Here is a 17,528-nt window from a genome sequence, read left to right on the forward strand (position 1 = left end):
TTATTTACGTACAAGGCCATACTTGGATTGCTTCCCTCCTACATTGGAGATTTACTAACGAGGAGAAATGTTGATTCTTATACATTGCGTTCAAATGATCAACTGTTGCTCAGTGTCCCATTTGTCCGCACAGAACTGGGAAAAAGATCTTTTTCTCACGCTGCTCCCACTTCATGGAACTCACTGCAAAAAACCTGGAAGCTCCCTGAACTTATTTCTTTAAATGATTTTAAAGCTGAGAGCACTTGAGGTCAACTCCTTTAAATGTAACTGTTTTTATAATTGAATGTAATCGTATTTGTTGTCTATGTTTGTAACTTTTTGCTGCCTCTTGGCCAGAACTCCCTTGCAAAAGAGATTTTTAATCTCAATGGGACTTTCCTGGTTAAATAAAGGTTAAATAAAAATAAAAATAAAATAAAAAGGAACAGCTGGAGAAGAAGCATATCAAAGTCATGGAGTGACCCATTCAGTCTCTCGACCTCAATCCTATAGAAAACCTATAGCAGTCATTTATAAAGAAGAGTGGAGCAAAATTCCTCCTTATATGTGCAGAAATCTGCTCAACAACTTTATAAGGGTTTTATTCACAAAGTACTACGCCTTTCTGGCAAGAAGGATCAAATTCCTATTTCCCTCAATAAAATGCAAATATGTGTGTATAAATTCCTTAAAGTTGATTTCTTGATTTTTTTTGTAAAGTTAACTGACCGAATATGTTGACAGACTTTCAGTTTTTTGGAAGTAGGCACACCTGCAAAGTATCAATACTTATTTTCTCTTCTGTAGTCTTTGTTTTTCCTGAAAAATGAGTTCCACTGAAAAGTGTCCGTTGGTAATTATGATACAGTTCCTGGTTGTAAAGTTTCCTTTTGTCTTTACAGCAAAATGCTCCTCTGTGACACTTTGGACCTTGACCTTTAACCTCTAATTTACATTACACACGTCTTCTATTTTATCTTTCAAATTCCTTGTGGAGTTCTCCATTTTTGCATTTTTAAAAATATACTTAATATTCAAAAGACTTGAGCAAATGTACAATTCTACTGTAGCTACTTAGGTTAAATTGTTTGAAAGGAAAGTAGATTTAAATTGCATACAGTGCTTAGAGGAATCCAATAAAGTTTTCATTAATTAAAAAAAAACATTTTAGTCATGTATTGGAGCATAAATTGGTTCATATAAAGCTGTTTAATGTATTTTTAAAAAGATTTTCAAGACAGCTAACATTGTAAATTTTGTATACACACTGGACTACTTTATTTTAAACCTATTATATTGGTTGGTTTACTCATGAATGTTTTTCTCTCCTTCCCTATTAAATACCAAATCTTGTTTTATTTCTAATTTATTTCTAACATTTATGTTAACATGTTTAAACCTCTCAATTTTTGCACATTCATTTGGCCATCTCTCAAATTACAGCAATTTATGACTGCAGTCCTGTCCAGTAATAGCACCAGATATACCCGTTTTAAATCAGTTCTGTTGACAAGTCTTAGAGCTAAAATCACCTGCTGTTGTAAAATAAATTAATACACAAAGACGTGACCGTGGGAAAAAAAGTCTTTTTGGACCGACTTATAGGGTGACGCTCTATTTTTTTCAAGTGCGGCAGAATACAGTATTTTTCCCCTCTTCGCCATCTTAATGTTCAATCGCACAGGCGGAAGCAACATCTTCGGCAGAGCAGCAGCGGGTGTGGTTCGGAGTAGCACGGCTGTCTCACCTAGCAGTTCTTTCCTTATTTTAAGATACGTGAAAAGGGTGGATTTTGTCTGTGGAATCACGGAGGAATTATTCGATTGCGGTAAGAATTGTGTTTTAGTTGTGTTGTACGTCTTAAAGAAAGACATATTTTGGCCAGCAAAGGGGCTCCGGAGGGGTTCTCCGATTTGGCTGGCTGTGTAGAGCAGGTTTTTTTTTTTTTTTTTTTACCGTCTGGAACTACTTTTCATACGTTTTGGTATGCTAAGCTAATCAAACCCATATTGAGGGTAATTTTGGATGTTACTGTTAGCTTATGAAACGTGTACTTAAAACACAACCATTTCAAATATATGTGTATTGGCTTGTGGGGTGTAGTGGGTTAAAGCCCTACGCAGCTTTACGAAGTGGCGAGAAACAAAAATGTTCGAATACAAATTGTTTATTTATTATGTTGGGTGGTTAGCAACCTAGCAAGCTGATTAGCTGCGTCCGTTTTGGCTGCCTCGCCACCAAGGTAAGCTACCAACCTGTTAGCTAGTAGGTGGGGGTCGCTAACGCTTGGTGTTACAGTTGGGAATTACGTGCTAATGGCATTTGGTTAGTGGGGGGCTTTCTGTGGTTGATAAGGCAGCTTGTTATTAGTTGGAACCGGAGCCACCACGCAAAAAATGGGGAGTACTGGAAGTGAATGCGGGCGGAGGGGTAGTTTCATTGGAAATCCAAGCTTCGACTCGAGGTCGGAACTTGGCCGCTGTGGGGGGAGGGAGGGAGGAGGGGGATATGCCTTTGATGTTCCCTGCCGCTGAATGGTGAATTGTGTTCGCGCTGGCCTGGAAATACCCACCGGTTTGCTCTCTCGGTATGAGGTGGAGGCTCGGCATTTCCCCTCACATTTACGGTAGTAAACCGTACATGTATTTGAAGGGCTGGCACAGCCACAGGTAACGAAGCCAGTTACTTAAATGACCCACGTTGGTGAAAACGCCTTAAGGTTATATAACGCATAGAGCCTTGGCAATAGGAAGTTAACTTAATTCGTGATTTGTTTTTTTCTTGTATAATAATGTACATTCTCCCCCCCCCCCCCCCCCCCCCCTCCCAGACATTTTGCTGTGCGGGCTGAGGCTTGGCAAGAACAATGGCTACCCAGTGTGAGTATGTTTAGTTAGTATAACAGCCCCCCGAAAAAAGACATATTGACGAAGAAAAATAATCACAAGTTGCACTTTTGGGAGAAATGTATTTTACAAAATACGGTCACTTGTAGATCACATGCACAATCCCTGAAAAAAGCATTGGACGAGGTCAGTGGGGAGCATGTATACCAGTGTTTTTCAACCAGTGTGCCGCGGCACACTAGTGTGCCGTGGGAGATGGTCAAGTGTGCCGTGGGAAATTGCCCTCATTAACTGAAAAATTAAACATTTCCCATCTCCAGGATTTCAGCTCTCTGTTCATCCAAACAGGCCCTGATAAAACACTGAGGAGTTAGGAATATAAAAGATCGTAAAATACCTTTTCTTTGCGTTTATTTTATTTTATTAAATAAATTTTGATAAGAATGACCGTACCGCGATTCAGCTGCAACTCCGGCTGTATTTTGGAAAAGTCCCGTCCTTTTAACTGTCTCCACCAATCATTCTTGGGGAGCTTAATCACATGTCATCAGTCTGACCAATCAGAAGTGGTTAAAGTCTTCACTTCCTTGTCCCGATTTAGCTCGTAAAGTCGCTCAGTTCTAACAAAAATACCAGCTAAAGCTCGTCTTTATCGGTGCAGCTTTCCACAGAATCCGATGTCAGACCGTGGAACAAGTGAACAAAACAAGGAAGCTCAGAGACGCGATCTCCGCCGGCCGTTTAATGCACTACATCTCCCATGATGCATTGGGTTGTGAGAGTGACAGCGCTCAAGGAGATCTGTTGTTAAACGTCTTGAAATCAACGAACACACATCAAACTGTTAGCTTTTTCTGCCACAATTATCTCAAAAATGCATGTGAGATTGTGGAGGGGCTGTAGATCAATACAGACTGAGTTTCTCCGTTTTTTTTTTGTTTTTTTTTTAATTTTTGGATCCTGGTGTGCCGCGGGATTTTTTTTAAGGTTAAAGTGTGCCGTGGCTCAGAAAAGGTTGAAAAACACTGATGTATACACACTTTACCAACAACTATAGTGTGGCTTTTGGCCACCATATGACAACATCATATGTATGTCTTAAGTTTGTGCAACTTACAGAAAACTTTCAAATACTTCACGTTACAGTTGCCACACCTGCTAAGATTGATTTAAATAAACGATTGAATTACCACAGTGTCCAATGCAGAAAAGGAGACCGGTGCTTTTTAAAATGGAAAGCTGTTTCAGTTCGAGAACATAAACCTTCGCTCCACAGTGACAGTGCAAAGCCTGCTATACCTCAAGGCTGAACGCTAAAAGCAGTGTTTGTTTTACTATGTCATATTCTGTTTTTCTTTGTCTTTGGTGTAGCTGATTTGATGGAGTTAGACATGGCTCTGGGTGATAGTAAGGCTGCTGTGAGTCAGTGGCAGCAGCAGTCTTATTTGGATTCAGGAATCCAGTCTGGGGTCACCACCACTGCACCATCTCTGAGTGGCAAGGGCAATCCTGATATTGAAGAGGAGGACCCAACACTCTATGACTGGGAGTTCAGCCAGCCTTTCACTCCAGAGCCTACAGGTATAAAACAGTTGAACATTAACATGACATGCAGTACAATCAATTTATGCTGCTGTATACGTTGAAATGTTAAATGTTGTATTTTTAAAATCAGAGGTTAACAAATCTGTTACTCCCAGTCTTTGGGACCAGCCGTGTCTTTTACTCTATGGAGGACAGAAGCTTTGAGCTGTATTGACACAGTCACAGACCAACCCTCAGCTACGTAAAATATATTACACTGAGTATTTAGAGTTTTTAGACATGATGTGTTTTTCCAGAATAATCAAGAATGTTTTTCTATTTGGACCTATTCAAATTTTAGATCCCTGTTGTTGGATTTTAATGTTTTGTTAATGACAGGTCATTTAAAAAACTTGCAATAGAGGAACCAAGTATGACTCGTTTAGAAGTCTGAATACAATATGACTTTACCTCAACTGTTTTTTTTTATTCTGTCTTAAATATTTAAATAACGAAGAAGTTTAACAGCTTATTTCCCCCAAATCTTCATTTTCTGGAGTCTCACTGTGTTTATGTTTCACCTCTTTCAGACATCGAGGGTTATGCCATGACGCGAGCTCAACGTGTCCGTGCCGCAATGTTTCCGGAGACTCTGGAAGAGGGACTTCAGATCCCTCCCACCCAGCTGGATGCGGCTCATCCAACAGCAGTGCAGCGTCTGGCTGAACCTTCTCAGATGCTGAAGCATGCCGTGGTCAACCTCATTAACTATCAGGATGATGCTGAGCTGGCCACACGTGCTATACCTGAACTCACTAAACTGCTCAACGACGAAGACCAGGTATGGGAGAAAACTACAGTATCATTACCTATATGTATCCAAGCTAATCGCTTTCATGATCACTTCACTAAGTATTGTAATTGCGCTACTTAATGGCAATAGTATTCTTACATCCTTTGACCGCTCATCTGAAACTAACCTCATTCCCCTCGAAGGTTGTTGTGAATAAAGCAGCTGTCATGGTGCATCAGTTGTCAAAGAAGGAAGCGTCGCGCCATGCCCTCATGCGTTCACCACAAATGGTCTCTGCGGTTGTCCGTGCCATGCAAAATACTGGCGATGTGGAGACTGCTCGTTGCTCTGCCGGCACGTTGCACAACCTTTCCCACCATCGTGAAGGGCTGCTCGCAATCTTCAAGTCTGGTGGCATCCCTGCTCTGGTCAAGATGCTAGGGTAAGAGAGTTTCAAAGAGAGGGCCATAACATTTTGATTTTAAATGCTTTTATTCCTATTCAAAAGGAAAGGAAAATATTGTACAGTAATCTTTAGTCACTGTAGGTGACTATAGCTGTGGACAGGAAGGATCTGCTGCAGCAGTTCAGGGTAACAGGGTCTCTCTTGAGGCCTCTGACTAAAGACACTGTTGTTGTTTAATTGTGTTACAAAGATAATGCTTAAAGATTTGTAAGGATTTAAAACAGTTTGTTTACCTCTTAAAGTGGCTTCATTCATTACTACATATTTGATTACATTTTCTGCAAAGCACTTGTTAGAAATATTAAAAAAAAGCAGGTTTAAGCCTTCTTAAGAAGAAGAATGTTAAATAGTGATGTTCCTCAAGCTTGATATCAGATGGTCAAAAGAAAACAAGAATCTTTGAGCTTTTGTGTGGGTGGAGTCCTTTTATTCCAGTGACAAACTTTTGTTTTCTGATTAGAACTCCAAGAAAATGTCCTGTTGGTCTGAACCATCTCAACACTTAGTCTGAAAACACTTGGGTTCCTTCTTGCTATGGTTTTTTCCTTTGTGATAATCCAAACAATCAACTGGCAAGTAGTGACGACATGGTGGATATCACCTGCATTCACTTGCTGTGTGGAACACAAAGCATATTTTAATCAAGCTAGTTTCTATAATAATGTATCTGGCTTAAGTTATTAAATATGTGATTCACTGTTCTTTCTTTGGTGGTTGTTAATTGTCTTGTTTTTGTGTTTTTTATGCAACCCTGATATTTGGTTGGGTGCCACAATGTTTGATTACTAACTAATCAAACAGGACCCTAGCAGAACAGACTCTCTGCTCTTTCTTACATCTTCTTTAGTTATTGGTGGTGTTTGTTTTAGTTACTTAAAACTGCATTCAAAAAGCATCTCAAGTGTCCCCGTCCCAGAATCTGGGATCTGATCACATTTGTCTTTAGAGGCTTTTCTTTGAGGAAATGGCTGTTCTTATAATGCAAGCTTTTTGGGGGGGTCTTGTTTGTAGCTCACCAGTGGACAGTGTGCTGTTCTATGCCATCACCACTCTCCACAACCTGCTGCTGCACCAAGAAGGGGCAAAGATGGCGGTTCGTCTAGCTGGAGGACTGCAAAAGATGGTGGCCCTCCTGTCAAACACTAATGTCAAGTTTCTGGCAATCACTACTGACTGCCTGCAGATTTTGGCTTATGGCAATCAAGAAAGCAAGGTATCAAATGGTTGTCTTTTTTAATTTTTTCATTGTACATGGCCAGGTTTTTTTTAAATTAGTCCTTTTACATGTTTTTTTAAATTATCAAGCGATTGCAAATATAACTATAAAACTGTCCTTATTTTAGCTGATCATTCTGGCCAGTGGTGGCCCTCAGGCCCTGGTTAACATCATGAGGACTTTCACCTATGAGAAGCTTCTGTGGACTACAAGCAGGGTGCTGAAGGTGCTTTCCGTTTGCTCAAGTAACAAGCCGGCGATTGTTGAAGCTGGTACGTACTCACGCGGGGAACTGAAACATGGTGGGCATGGACATGTAAAATAAGGTCTTGTAGCAGTTTATCAAAGGCCTCTAACTTAAGTCATTTGCCTGTGTAGGAGGCATGCAGGCCTTAGGGCTTCATCTGACAGACCCGAGCCAGCGTCTGGTCCAGAACTGCCTCTGGACTCTGAGAAATCTTTCAGATGCTGCCACTAAGCAGGTAAGTACAATGAAGGGGACATCCCATTTCTTCATGAAGGACTCAAATACCTGCTGAAAAGATGCTTTTTTTTTAAATTTTTGGTATCTTGACCTGCTTTGGCTGCTTCATCACTGTAGGAGGGGATGGAGGGTCTCCTCGGGACTTTGGTTCAGCTCCTCGGCAGTGATGACATCAATGTGGTGACCTGTGCAGCTGGCATTCTCTCCAACTTGACCTGCAACAACTACAGTAACAAGCTCATGGTTTGCCAGGTAAAAACTGGTTCTTTGTGTGTGTTGAGAGTTGGATGTGATCACTGAACATGTCATTCCGATAGGTGGGTGGCATTGAAGCTCTGGTGCGGACGGTGCTTCGTGCCGGTGATAGAGAGGACATCACTGAGCCGGCTGTCTGTGCCCTGCGGCACCTGACCTCCCGCCACCAGGATGCTGAGATGGCTCAGAATGCTGTTCGCCTCCACTATGGTCTGCCTGTGGTGGTCAAACTACTCCACCCTCCATCCCACTGGCCACTAATTAAAGTGAATTTTTCTTTTAATAATCAACCAGTAACAAGGTAACAAAGTCGATTTATTGAATCTTATGATTTTTTTTCCCCCTTTCTATTCAGGCAACAGTTGGTTTAATTCGCAACCTGGCTCTCTGCCCTGCGAATCACAGCGCCCTGCGGGAGCAGGGTGCCATCCCCCGACTGGTCCAACTGCTTGTCAGAGCTCACCAGGACACCCAAAGGCGCACCAGCATGGGAGGCAACCAGCAGCAGTTTGTGGTAACGAGATGTTGGGTTTTCAGTGAGGGGTTTGTTCCTTCCTCCTCTCCTGTACTTGACACATCATCATCTCCTTCAAAAACGCTTTAGGAAGGTGTTCGTATGGAGGAAATCGTGGAAGGTTGCACAGGAGCTCTGCACATTCTAGCCCGGGATGTTCACAACCGAATTGTCATCAGAGGGCTTAACACCATTCCGCTCTTTGTCCAGGTAACTAAATAAGTATCTTTGATAAAACCTCTTTCTTACATCTTCATTTTTAACAAATCTTCTCTGTTCTTCTATCCAGTTGCTGTATTCTCCAGTGGAGAACATCCAGCGTGTTGCAGCAGGTGTTCTGTGTGAACTGGCCCAGGACAAGGAGGCTGCAGAAGCCATTGAAGCTGAAGGAGCCACTGCACCCCTCACCGAGCTGCTCCACTCCCGCAACGAGGGCGTAGGTAAGTCTGTCAAAAACACAGAGCCAGAAAGAAAACAGTTTGTACTTTGCTGAATAGGTTTTTTTTCTAAATCCCCCTCTAGCCACCTACGCTGCAGCCGTCCTGTTCCGTATGTCTGAGGACAAACCCCAGGACTACAAGAAACGTTTGTCCGTGGAGCTGACCAGCTCTTTATTCAGGACGGAGCCAATGGCTTGGAATGATGTGAGTGCACACACTTTTATTTTTTGCACTTTTTTGTAATTCAAAGTGCCAATCAACTTTTGATCCTCTTTTCCACAAAATGGCAAAGAGTATTGGAGCTATCCAGCCGTACAGTTTTGATCCAGATCCAGCTCGGATGAGGAAAACAAAGACGAACATGGATCTATTTGTCTGCAAGTGTATGATCGGAATGGAGCATATACCCCCCCCCCCAAACTACATTTTTTCATGTTCTCCTGATTCACAACAATTTTAATAGAGAAAAACTCAGAAATGCAATTTTGAGTTGAATTTAAATACATCAAAAGAAAATGACACAAGAGCAGGCTAAAAACACAGTTTTTATTGAGGTGGTTTTTGAGTCTCACTAAAGATTTCTTGCGTAAAATTGAATCTCATCGAAATGTTTATGCCAATATTCTTATATTTTTAATTTGTTTGGCTTCTTTGCAGACTGGAGACCTGGGACTGGATATCGGAGCACAGGGAGACCCCCTGGCTTACAGACCAGATGGTGAGTTGATTTTAATTATTTATTTATTTGATTAAATGAAAACGCCTTAAATGTGGTAAAACAATTGCAAAGTTATGCAAAGTGTATTTATTTTTCTTTCCTTCAATAAATAGAAATAACAAAGGTATTAGAATTTTGGAAAGCTGTTGAACGTTGAATTTAATCCCATCTTTTTTTCTTCTTAAGCCTTCACATCTCATGCTGGGTTTGGTCTCAGGATGGCTGGCTTTTTAAAACTGTGACTGAATAATTTCAGATGGAGCATACAGAGCCTACCCAGCCAACTACGGGCCGGACGCCCTGTTGGACCCAATGATGGAAGGTGCGGACTATCACACTGATGCTCTCCCTGACCTGGGTCACCACACTGACCCTCTGCCAGATCTCGGTCACACCCAGGACCTGATGGACAGCAACCAGCTGGCCTGGTTTGACACCGACCTGTAGGATTGGTAAGACGAACTTTTTCAAATCTCTCTCTGCTCATATAAGCAGCTGCATTTGATGACTATTTATTATTATCCTTTTTTTTTTTTTTATCAGTTTCTCCGGATAGAAGCTGCATTATGACTGGCCTGTATTGTTTGAAGCAGCATTATGATTGCCCTGCAGAGTGTTAAAGGTGAAGCGGAACCGGTCTTTGGAAGTGCCTGACACATGAAAACAACAATGGTTGCCACAGGAACGCTGAAGCATGTTGAAATTTGGAGGGAAATGAGACTTAAAGTACCCGATATGGAAACACAGTGGAGGTCTAAGAGCAGGTTAGCTTTCCGAACGAACGCACACGAGGTGAATCTTGAGTTTGAAACACTTGTTTTAGCCTGGCCTGTATTACCAATATATTTTTCTTTCCTTTTTATTTTTTACTCTGAACATTTTAATTTTGTTCTTTTTGTATTATTCATTCTGTCATGGTACTGACCCAGCTTGCCTTCACACTAGCTATATTCTTTTTCTTTTCAGTGCTAACTACCTGTAATTTTATTCTTTTTAAGGAAACGTTCATTACACATAGTGTTAAGTTATAGTGTTATTATACAATGTTCCTTTGCTGACGGTCAAATGTGTAGAACACTAATAATCAGTTGAATTGTACTCTGACTTAAAGTGTAACATTGTGTAGTTTGTTTTTTATAATCTCAAAAATGGAGAATTATGCATTCTTATGTGCTTGTTGAAGCATAAAATATGTCAGTGTCACAAATGTTCTAAAGGGGGCTGGGCAGAAATTGAGGGGGGATCGGGGGACAAATCTAGAGACGAGTGTTTTATATCAAAGTATCACTGGTAGGTTAACTATTTTGTATGCCATCGTTGGATGTCTGATAGAACTCTAACGCTATCTCTTTGGTGGTCGGATAAAACCCAGTTTTATGTGCTATCAGGGGTAGCTACGTTGACAAACAGTTGTAGTCCTGCTGTGATTATTTTCAAGAGGAGTTAATAACACGGCTGAAGAATTAAAAATGGCATTTTATTTCAGTTTGTATCCTGTGTCTTTTGTCCCCCACAGCTTACTTTGGAGAAATGAAATTAACCCTAAGACTCGGGTAGAAAACATATTGGCCAGCAGCTAGTGTTAGCAACAACACCAAACCAATGTGGGCCCTGCCCATATTGAGCCACGCCTCAATGTGCACACTGCAGCCATGTTAGCCGTCTGTTTGGCCACAACCTCCCTGCTCCACTTGCTGTGCCGGTAATGTTAGATTGGAGGTGTGAGGGGCTGTAAGCTAGCAGGAGATGGTGTAAACAGAATTATCAATGGGACAACGCCAAGGGTTGCTCTGCACCAACAGTCCCACCCACAACTCGGGGGACATTTCTAATGAACCACTGCTGCTTTTGCAGGAAACTCCTAGAAATTTAGGCTAAAATAGTCATCATAATTATCCCTTGTGATATCTTAGATGACCCCACCTTTGCATTGACGTGTTCTCCCTACCATGACAAAGGTGGATAAAGGTGGAAACATTTCATATAATCCATGGACACCAGTGAGGTTCACAAATCATGGAAGAAATCAGGTTCAGAGCACTGTCTAGTGGGTCTAGATGACCCAACTCCCAACGTTAACGTGCCTAGGATAGCACAAGGGTTACAAAACAACTGGATACAATTTGAAAATGAATCAAAAGATGACTGGAGTGCGACTTTAAAGCCTCTAATATGAAATAAACCTTGGATCGTGGTGCCGGAAATTTTCAGTAACAAACCAGAAAAAAAAAGTAATTTTTAACAATGGGTAAATCTTGTAAAATGTGAGTAGTAGAACATCTAAAAGAAATCATGTCCTCACTATAAAGGAAAACTATTTTTTTTACAACTAGATTTATGGGTTGTCCTCATCTCGAAAGACTAAGTCCATTTTTATTTACATTCAAGTGGCTTGAAATGATTTTTTTATTTTTCTCTATCGATTTCCAACCATTTTTCTATTTTGTTTAGATCTGAATGGTGATATTAACAACTGTGAAACTAGATAAAATCTTGCATTTTACTTATATAAAAATCAGTACCTTTACATTGTACCAAAACATATAAACCACAAACCTTAAAGGGCTACAACTATTTTACTGTTGACTAAAATAAAAATCAAATTAATTTTAAAACTTAAATGCCCCCCATCAAATCTTATTCATCAAAATTTCCCAGGCAGAGTGGCAAACACGCATGCACTTTTATGGTAGGTTAATGTCATAATCTGTAAAGATCAACAGCAAAACAAACGGCACTGACCATGTCTGTGCAACTGCCCCTCCAACGCATGGAAAAGAAGACGGGGCAGCATCACACATCAGATGAAACAGAATAAAGGCTCTAAATTTGTGTTTTGCCCCCTCAAAAAGATGTATTTGCTCTCGAACAAGCCAAACCCCGCCCTGTGGAGCAGACAGGACGCACAACAAGTGCAATTGGGAGGCTTATGAAGGCAGGATATACATAAAAAGGTCAAAATAAGCACATACCTATTTTTAGGGATAAACAAAGGTAACATTTTAGGAAATGCATTCAACTGTTAAATGTGTTTGTCATGGTTTAAGTTTAGATTTTAAATTCAGCACACATTGCATGCTTGTCTGAATTGCCTAAAACCTTTTTTGTTTTTAAAGGAAAACTACATCACAATTATACCAGAGTTTCCCCACAGATAACTGATATTTAAAGTTGGTAGGACCTTAACTTTTCACTATTGACGACTATTGCTCTATCTATGAAAGTTGCTAGTATCAGTGAAAAATATAAAATCCGGGTCCTTTTCTTTTTATTTAGCCTTTCATTAATTGAGCTCTTAAAAGCTCCTGTATGTGCTCCTCATATGAAGCTGCATTTTGGAAACTCTTTTGCAGATTTTTCTCATTAACATGAAAAGCATCACCTCTCATAAAGTCTGCACAATGTTTTTTTTGCACATTAAAATAATCAGATGAAAACCTCAATTTGAACTTTACTCTTGTGACTTTTGTTTAAAACAAAAAAAAAATCACAAAGAAGCTTGAACATGAAGCTTAATGTTTGTCCTCTTTTGAAATGCTTTGAAATTGTGCCAGTAAAAATATGTAAAACCTTTAAATCTGACTTTATGAATGAGATCCTCCTTTTATTGTTCAGTACAACTGAGTTTTAGGGAGGGAGCTGGTTTAGCTCGTGCTGGTTTGCGGCGCCTTCCGTCCGTGAAACCCGGGTTCGACTCCAGGCTGCTCCCTGTTCCCTTCTCTACCTCTGTGCCGGTCCCAAGCCCGGTTTGAGAAGGTTGCGTCAGGAAGGGCATCCGGCGTAAAACATTGCCAAGTTTACCATGCGACTCATTCGCTGTGGCGACCCCTGATGGGAAAAGCCAAAAGAGAAACAACAACAACTGAGTTTTAGGGCCACCATAAAAAGGTACAATTACAAAATTTACAGTTGTAAATTTATCAGAAAAACTTGTAAATTTATTAAATTTTAAATCACAAATGTATGAGGGGGAAAAAACACGTAAATCAACGAGAGAAAAAATTGTAAATTTACCAGATTAAAATTAAAGTGAGCATACAGTGAAGCAGCAAGTGAACGCAGCACAGCAGCGGAGCAAACACTAAACTTAGTTGAACAGGTGAGCTGCATGTTTGGAAGCTCATTTGTTTGATTCATTAATGTTTTATTCATTGATTGGTGGCTTGTAGGATCTCTGCAGCCGTTGATGAAGACTTCGGTGTCCCTGCAGATGTCCACTTCAATCCTTTCTTCCTCCATAAAAGACAATATCTCTAAGTCTGAGGAGGAGCAGCACCTTCTGTTATTTTCAGGGTTCTAATGCTAATATAACAGACTATATTTTCATTCATCTTTGTTGTTTTGTGTTAAAACGAGACGTTTCCTCTGGAGGAGGGGATGTATGTAACACTTTTCCTTCCTGGAGATTTTTTACATAAAAGATACAAATTTCAATCTGAACCATGCAGATTCTGTTAATCTGAAACTGAAACGTTAGAACATTTCTTTTACAGTTGCAACCAGATACAAATATTTTGGACTGATATTCACAATTGGTTGTCACTCAAAGTTTAAAATATTCCCTTTTTTCTTCACCTGACGTTCTTCTCTTAATGGAAAATCTGGACCTGGGAATTTCTGATGTTATCAATGCTGTTATTATTTTATGCAAACATTTCATTTATTTATGTAAATGGTAAAAATTCATTCCCTTTGTTTGGTATTTTTTTGAATTATTATAAGTGTCTTAAATGAATTCCAAACAAAAACAGAAAAACAATCAAATATATCAAATATCATAAGTATTGTTATTTGAATTGTTTTTTGGCTTGCCTTTGCCTTCTTTTCACATTTTGTTTTGTTTTTTCTATATGTGCATTTACGTTTGTTCACCCTAACTTGGTTTGTATATGAGCATTTATAAAAAAAAAATAATAAAAAAATAAAAGACCTACACTAAAATAGAAACACACAGGGCTTATTACCATTACTGTTATTTGGTCTTTTATGTGTGTTTGATGTTAACAATTGTTTCTTTATTGTGATACTGACTGTGAATTTCTGCAAATTGAAAAATGTGCAATAAAGTTTATCGAAAAAAAACGCCTTTCTTTCCGGTTTGGTGTTTCTTCTGCGCATGACAGGACCATGACGTCAGGTGACAAATGGACTTCTGGGTATGTGAATGAAAAGGAAAATACAGTAAATTACACATATTAAGAAAGAAGTTATCCATCTATTAACTATTTTATTTTTATTTTTGTTGCATTTATACCAAAAAAGATTAATTAATGCAAAATATGTTAAGCACATTTGATCTTATCTTCTAAATTCAATGCATTAAAGTTACAAATGCTCTACAAAATGAGATTTGTAAATATTAGCAGGTTCCTTCAGATACAAGACATGGCATGTATCAATGTTTCAACATGGTAGCATGAAAAAAGTCTCATTTTTGTGTGCTTATTGTTTGCACACTATTATAACAATAACAATGATTTGTTAAAAAGAAAAGCATTGATAAGAATAAAGATATAATAGCCGATATGAACCCAGTGTAGTAAAACTAAAGTGCTCAAAAAGATTTGAACATTTTTCTTATTATTATCCCTTAAACAACCTGCTGACAGTCTGGTGCAATTTTGGCAAATGTGATTAGTAAAAACTGAACATCACCAAACCTTAAGTGGCTTTTTTTTCTTTTTAACTAAAAGTAATTTAAATTTTATTTCAATTTCCATTTTTCTGAAGAAAGATGATGATAATTGTTGAAGGTAAAAGAGGCATTTGAGGCTTCAGATTCCAGGGCAGGACAAGAAAATACTGGTTTAAAGAATACACCCATTTATTCATTTTTTTTTAAACAAAACCTTTAACATGGGCATTGTTAATGTGTAAATCTGAATGGGTTTAAATGATGCAAATAGGTCTCATCATCACACACACAAAAGACAAATGGAATGTAATGGTTGTTCATTGGAATTTCACCCCAGCCTACGACTCCATTTTCAACTTAAAGGTTTTCTTTAAAGGATAATAGGATTAGCTGTTAGGTGAATAAAACCAGCATGAAAAATGTGAATATTTGTGTAAAAGTTGAAAAAAAAAAAAAAACAACAACAGTCCACAATGGAGTGCAGCCTACCTTTGTGATGATGTTAAACCATTTCCACCACGTGCTACAGTTGAACATGAATGGAAATGATCCAAACGTAATGCTGACTCCACATTCTGGGACTTAAACTAGTTTAACGATCTTTCTTTTAAAAGGACTTCTTCTTTGCCATCTGCTCCCTTCAGGGCTCCTCACACCAAATCACCCACTTCCACCTGAAGGAGGGATCTGCAACCTCTTTGACTCCCTCCCTCCTTTGTGGCTCTTTGGTTGAAAAAAACAAACTGGTTAAAAGTTTAAACTGTAACCTTACCTTTTGGACTAAAAGACAAGCAAAACAAAACAGCCAGAAAAGTCAAAACTTAAATCAACTCATTCCTAAACAGATGCAGCACAGAACATCTCACTTCCCAGGGGTCCTGACTACATTACCCACAATGCTCCTACAGTTAATCAAGTCAAACATTATGACAGATTTCTGAGTTCCATGTACCACAGTAAATCAACATGGGGTCAGTGAACCAGAATTCATACTTAAGGAGCACCAGAGCATAAGGTAGACTATCTATTATTGAACAAAATTCAGGCTTTTTTATGGTAAAAAAAAAAAAAGGGTTGCACAATTTACCTGTTATTTGATTTTAGTTTGCTAGATTTACACATTTTTGACTGAGCTGCACCAACTACAATAAAATTACCTGTGTATATAAATATTTTCTCAGTGCTGGCATGACACCACCTGTAACTGCATTTGCTGGGATGATCATAAGTGGTACAGTGAGTCTTTTATTTTGAAAATAAGTCATATGAACCTGTCAAAAGTTATAAACTATTTCATTTTTGGAAAAATGTCTTTATGTGTATGTGTTATTTATAAAAACAATAGCGTTATTTTTTCACATAAATCCAAATCCGTGTCTTGTTTTTGACAAAAGACATTGCAGCTTCTTCTGGCTCCTGAATGGCTCTTTAAGTGTTGAAGGTTTCAGACTCCTGACCTAAATCCCTCCTCATAGCCCCAACCTGAGCATCTTTTATCAATATCATCACTGTCTTCGTGTGTCCATACCATTTAAGATACTTTGCTGCATTAATCTCGTGTCTGAGATCCATCCTTGTTATTCCCGAAGGGAACTTGAACATCTTCAGCTCTGCCACCTCCAGATTTGCCTTTTGCTCACATTTGCACATGTAAAGCTGTTTTTGAAATGACCTTTTCCTGTGATGTCTGGCTCCACCTCCAACATCCATGGGTCATCATCTCATGAAAAGGTGCTTGTTAACCTTTGGGACCCACCCTGTAATCCCCTATTGTACAAATAGGACTTATGTGCAGACTTGAAGGTCCACCAGCTGGAGATCTCAGACCAACACGGATCTGGAAGCCCCTGCAAGGAAGATGGAGAAGTCTGGAGTTCCAGGAACCTTTCATCCAACCAGTGGCACCCGGAGAGAAGTCTATGGGAATGCTTCCACCTACCTGGCAAAGATTGCAGTGGCCCTTCATGATGCTCCGGACCAGATGCTCACCTTCACTCAGGTGAGATGATTCAAATGGAATACTAATTGATTCTTTTTCTATTTATTTATTTATTTCAGCTCAAAATGTTAAAAAAAAGAATAACCCCAATTGAATATCTTGTAGTTGATTCAGAAGATGGAGCCACTGATTTCTGAGGGCAGAAAATCTGTTGAGAACAACATCCGGGTGTGTTTGTCAACGCACAGATGCTTCAGAAAGGTTTGTTTTGGTCTTTAAATGTGCTAGTTTAGCTTAATTTTGCAACTAAAACCTGGATTACAATTACTTTACTAGATTCCAGTGGTGCCAGACCCTGTGACTACCAAGAGAAACTACTGGAAACTGGACTCTAGCCAGATCACAACAAAGATGGTGCGTCGTCACCTCAAAGATCTCCTGCACCTCTTCCCCGAGCTCGCCTCCAAAGTGGAAACAGGGAGCAAAAATCAAAGATCAGGAAAGCAGTCGGTGCTCTGCTCTCCTCAACCTGCTGCCTGTGATGATGCCCGGGTTAACGGGAAGTTCAGCAGCTCCTTTTCCATTGAAAACCTGCTGAAAAAAGACACTACTCCAGCTCGGCCGCTCAGAGCTTTTCCACCGTCCATTTTGCTGGTTAAAGCGGAGCAGCACCTTTGTTCAGATCACAGATCAGCTGGAGAAAAGACGGCTGTTAC

At 39.6% G+C, this 17,528-nt stretch overlaps 1 protein-coding gene across 2 annotated transcripts; it reads left to right on the forward strand.

Moving 5' to 3' along the window:
* Nucleotides 1–1,599: 1,599 nt before the first annotated feature.
* On the forward strand, nt 1,600–10,723 carry LOC101171502 (catenin beta-1). Of its 2 annotated transcripts, none has more exons than XM_011480793.4 (17): nt 1,600–1,810; nt 2,813–2,861; nt 4,200–4,409; nt 4,943–5,193; nt 5,349–5,587; nt 6,623–6,824; nt 6,955–7,099; nt 7,206–7,309; nt 7,429–7,563; nt 7,629–7,832; nt 7,922–8,080; nt 8,171–8,290; nt 8,370–8,520; nt 8,603–8,724; nt 9,178–9,238; nt 9,495–9,690; nt 9,782–10,723. In XM_011480793.4, the coding sequence occupies exons 2-16, from the start codon at nt 2,849–2,851 to the stop codon at nt 9,683–9,685; spliced, it is 2,307 nt and encodes a 768-aa protein (XP_011479095.2). In that variant the 5' UTR covers nt 1,600–1,810; nt 2,813–2,848; the 3' UTR covers nt 9,686–9,690; nt 9,782–10,723. The 2 variants fall into 2 exon arrangements, with proteins under 2 accessions (XP_011479095.2, XP_020562747.2); XM_020707088.3 differs by lacking the exon at nt 1,600–1,810 and adding an exon at nt 1,918–2,224.
* The last annotated feature ends 6,805 nt before the right edge of the window (nt 10,724–17,528 follow it).

Source organism: Oryzias latipes, chromosome 11 (genome assembly GCF_053564925.1).
Source record: "Oryzias latipes strain Hd-rR chromosome 11, Olatipes_Hd-rR_3.1".
In the NCBI taxonomy this organism is placed as follows: Eukaryota; Metazoa; Chordata; class Actinopteri; order Beloniformes; family Adrianichthyidae; genus Oryzias; species Oryzias latipes.

Excerpts from the sequence above, each read along its gene's own strand:
- LOC101171502 (XM_011480793.4), top strand. Across the intron at positions 5,194-5,348 it reads TGCTCAACGACGAAGACCAG|GTTGTTGTGAATAAAGCAGC; the intron begins GTATGGGAGAAA and ends TTCCCCTCGAAG. Across the intron at positions 8,291-8,369 it reads CCATTCCGCTCTTTGTCCAG|TTGCTGTATTCTCCAGTGGA; the intron begins GTAACTAAATAA and ends TCTTCTATCCAG.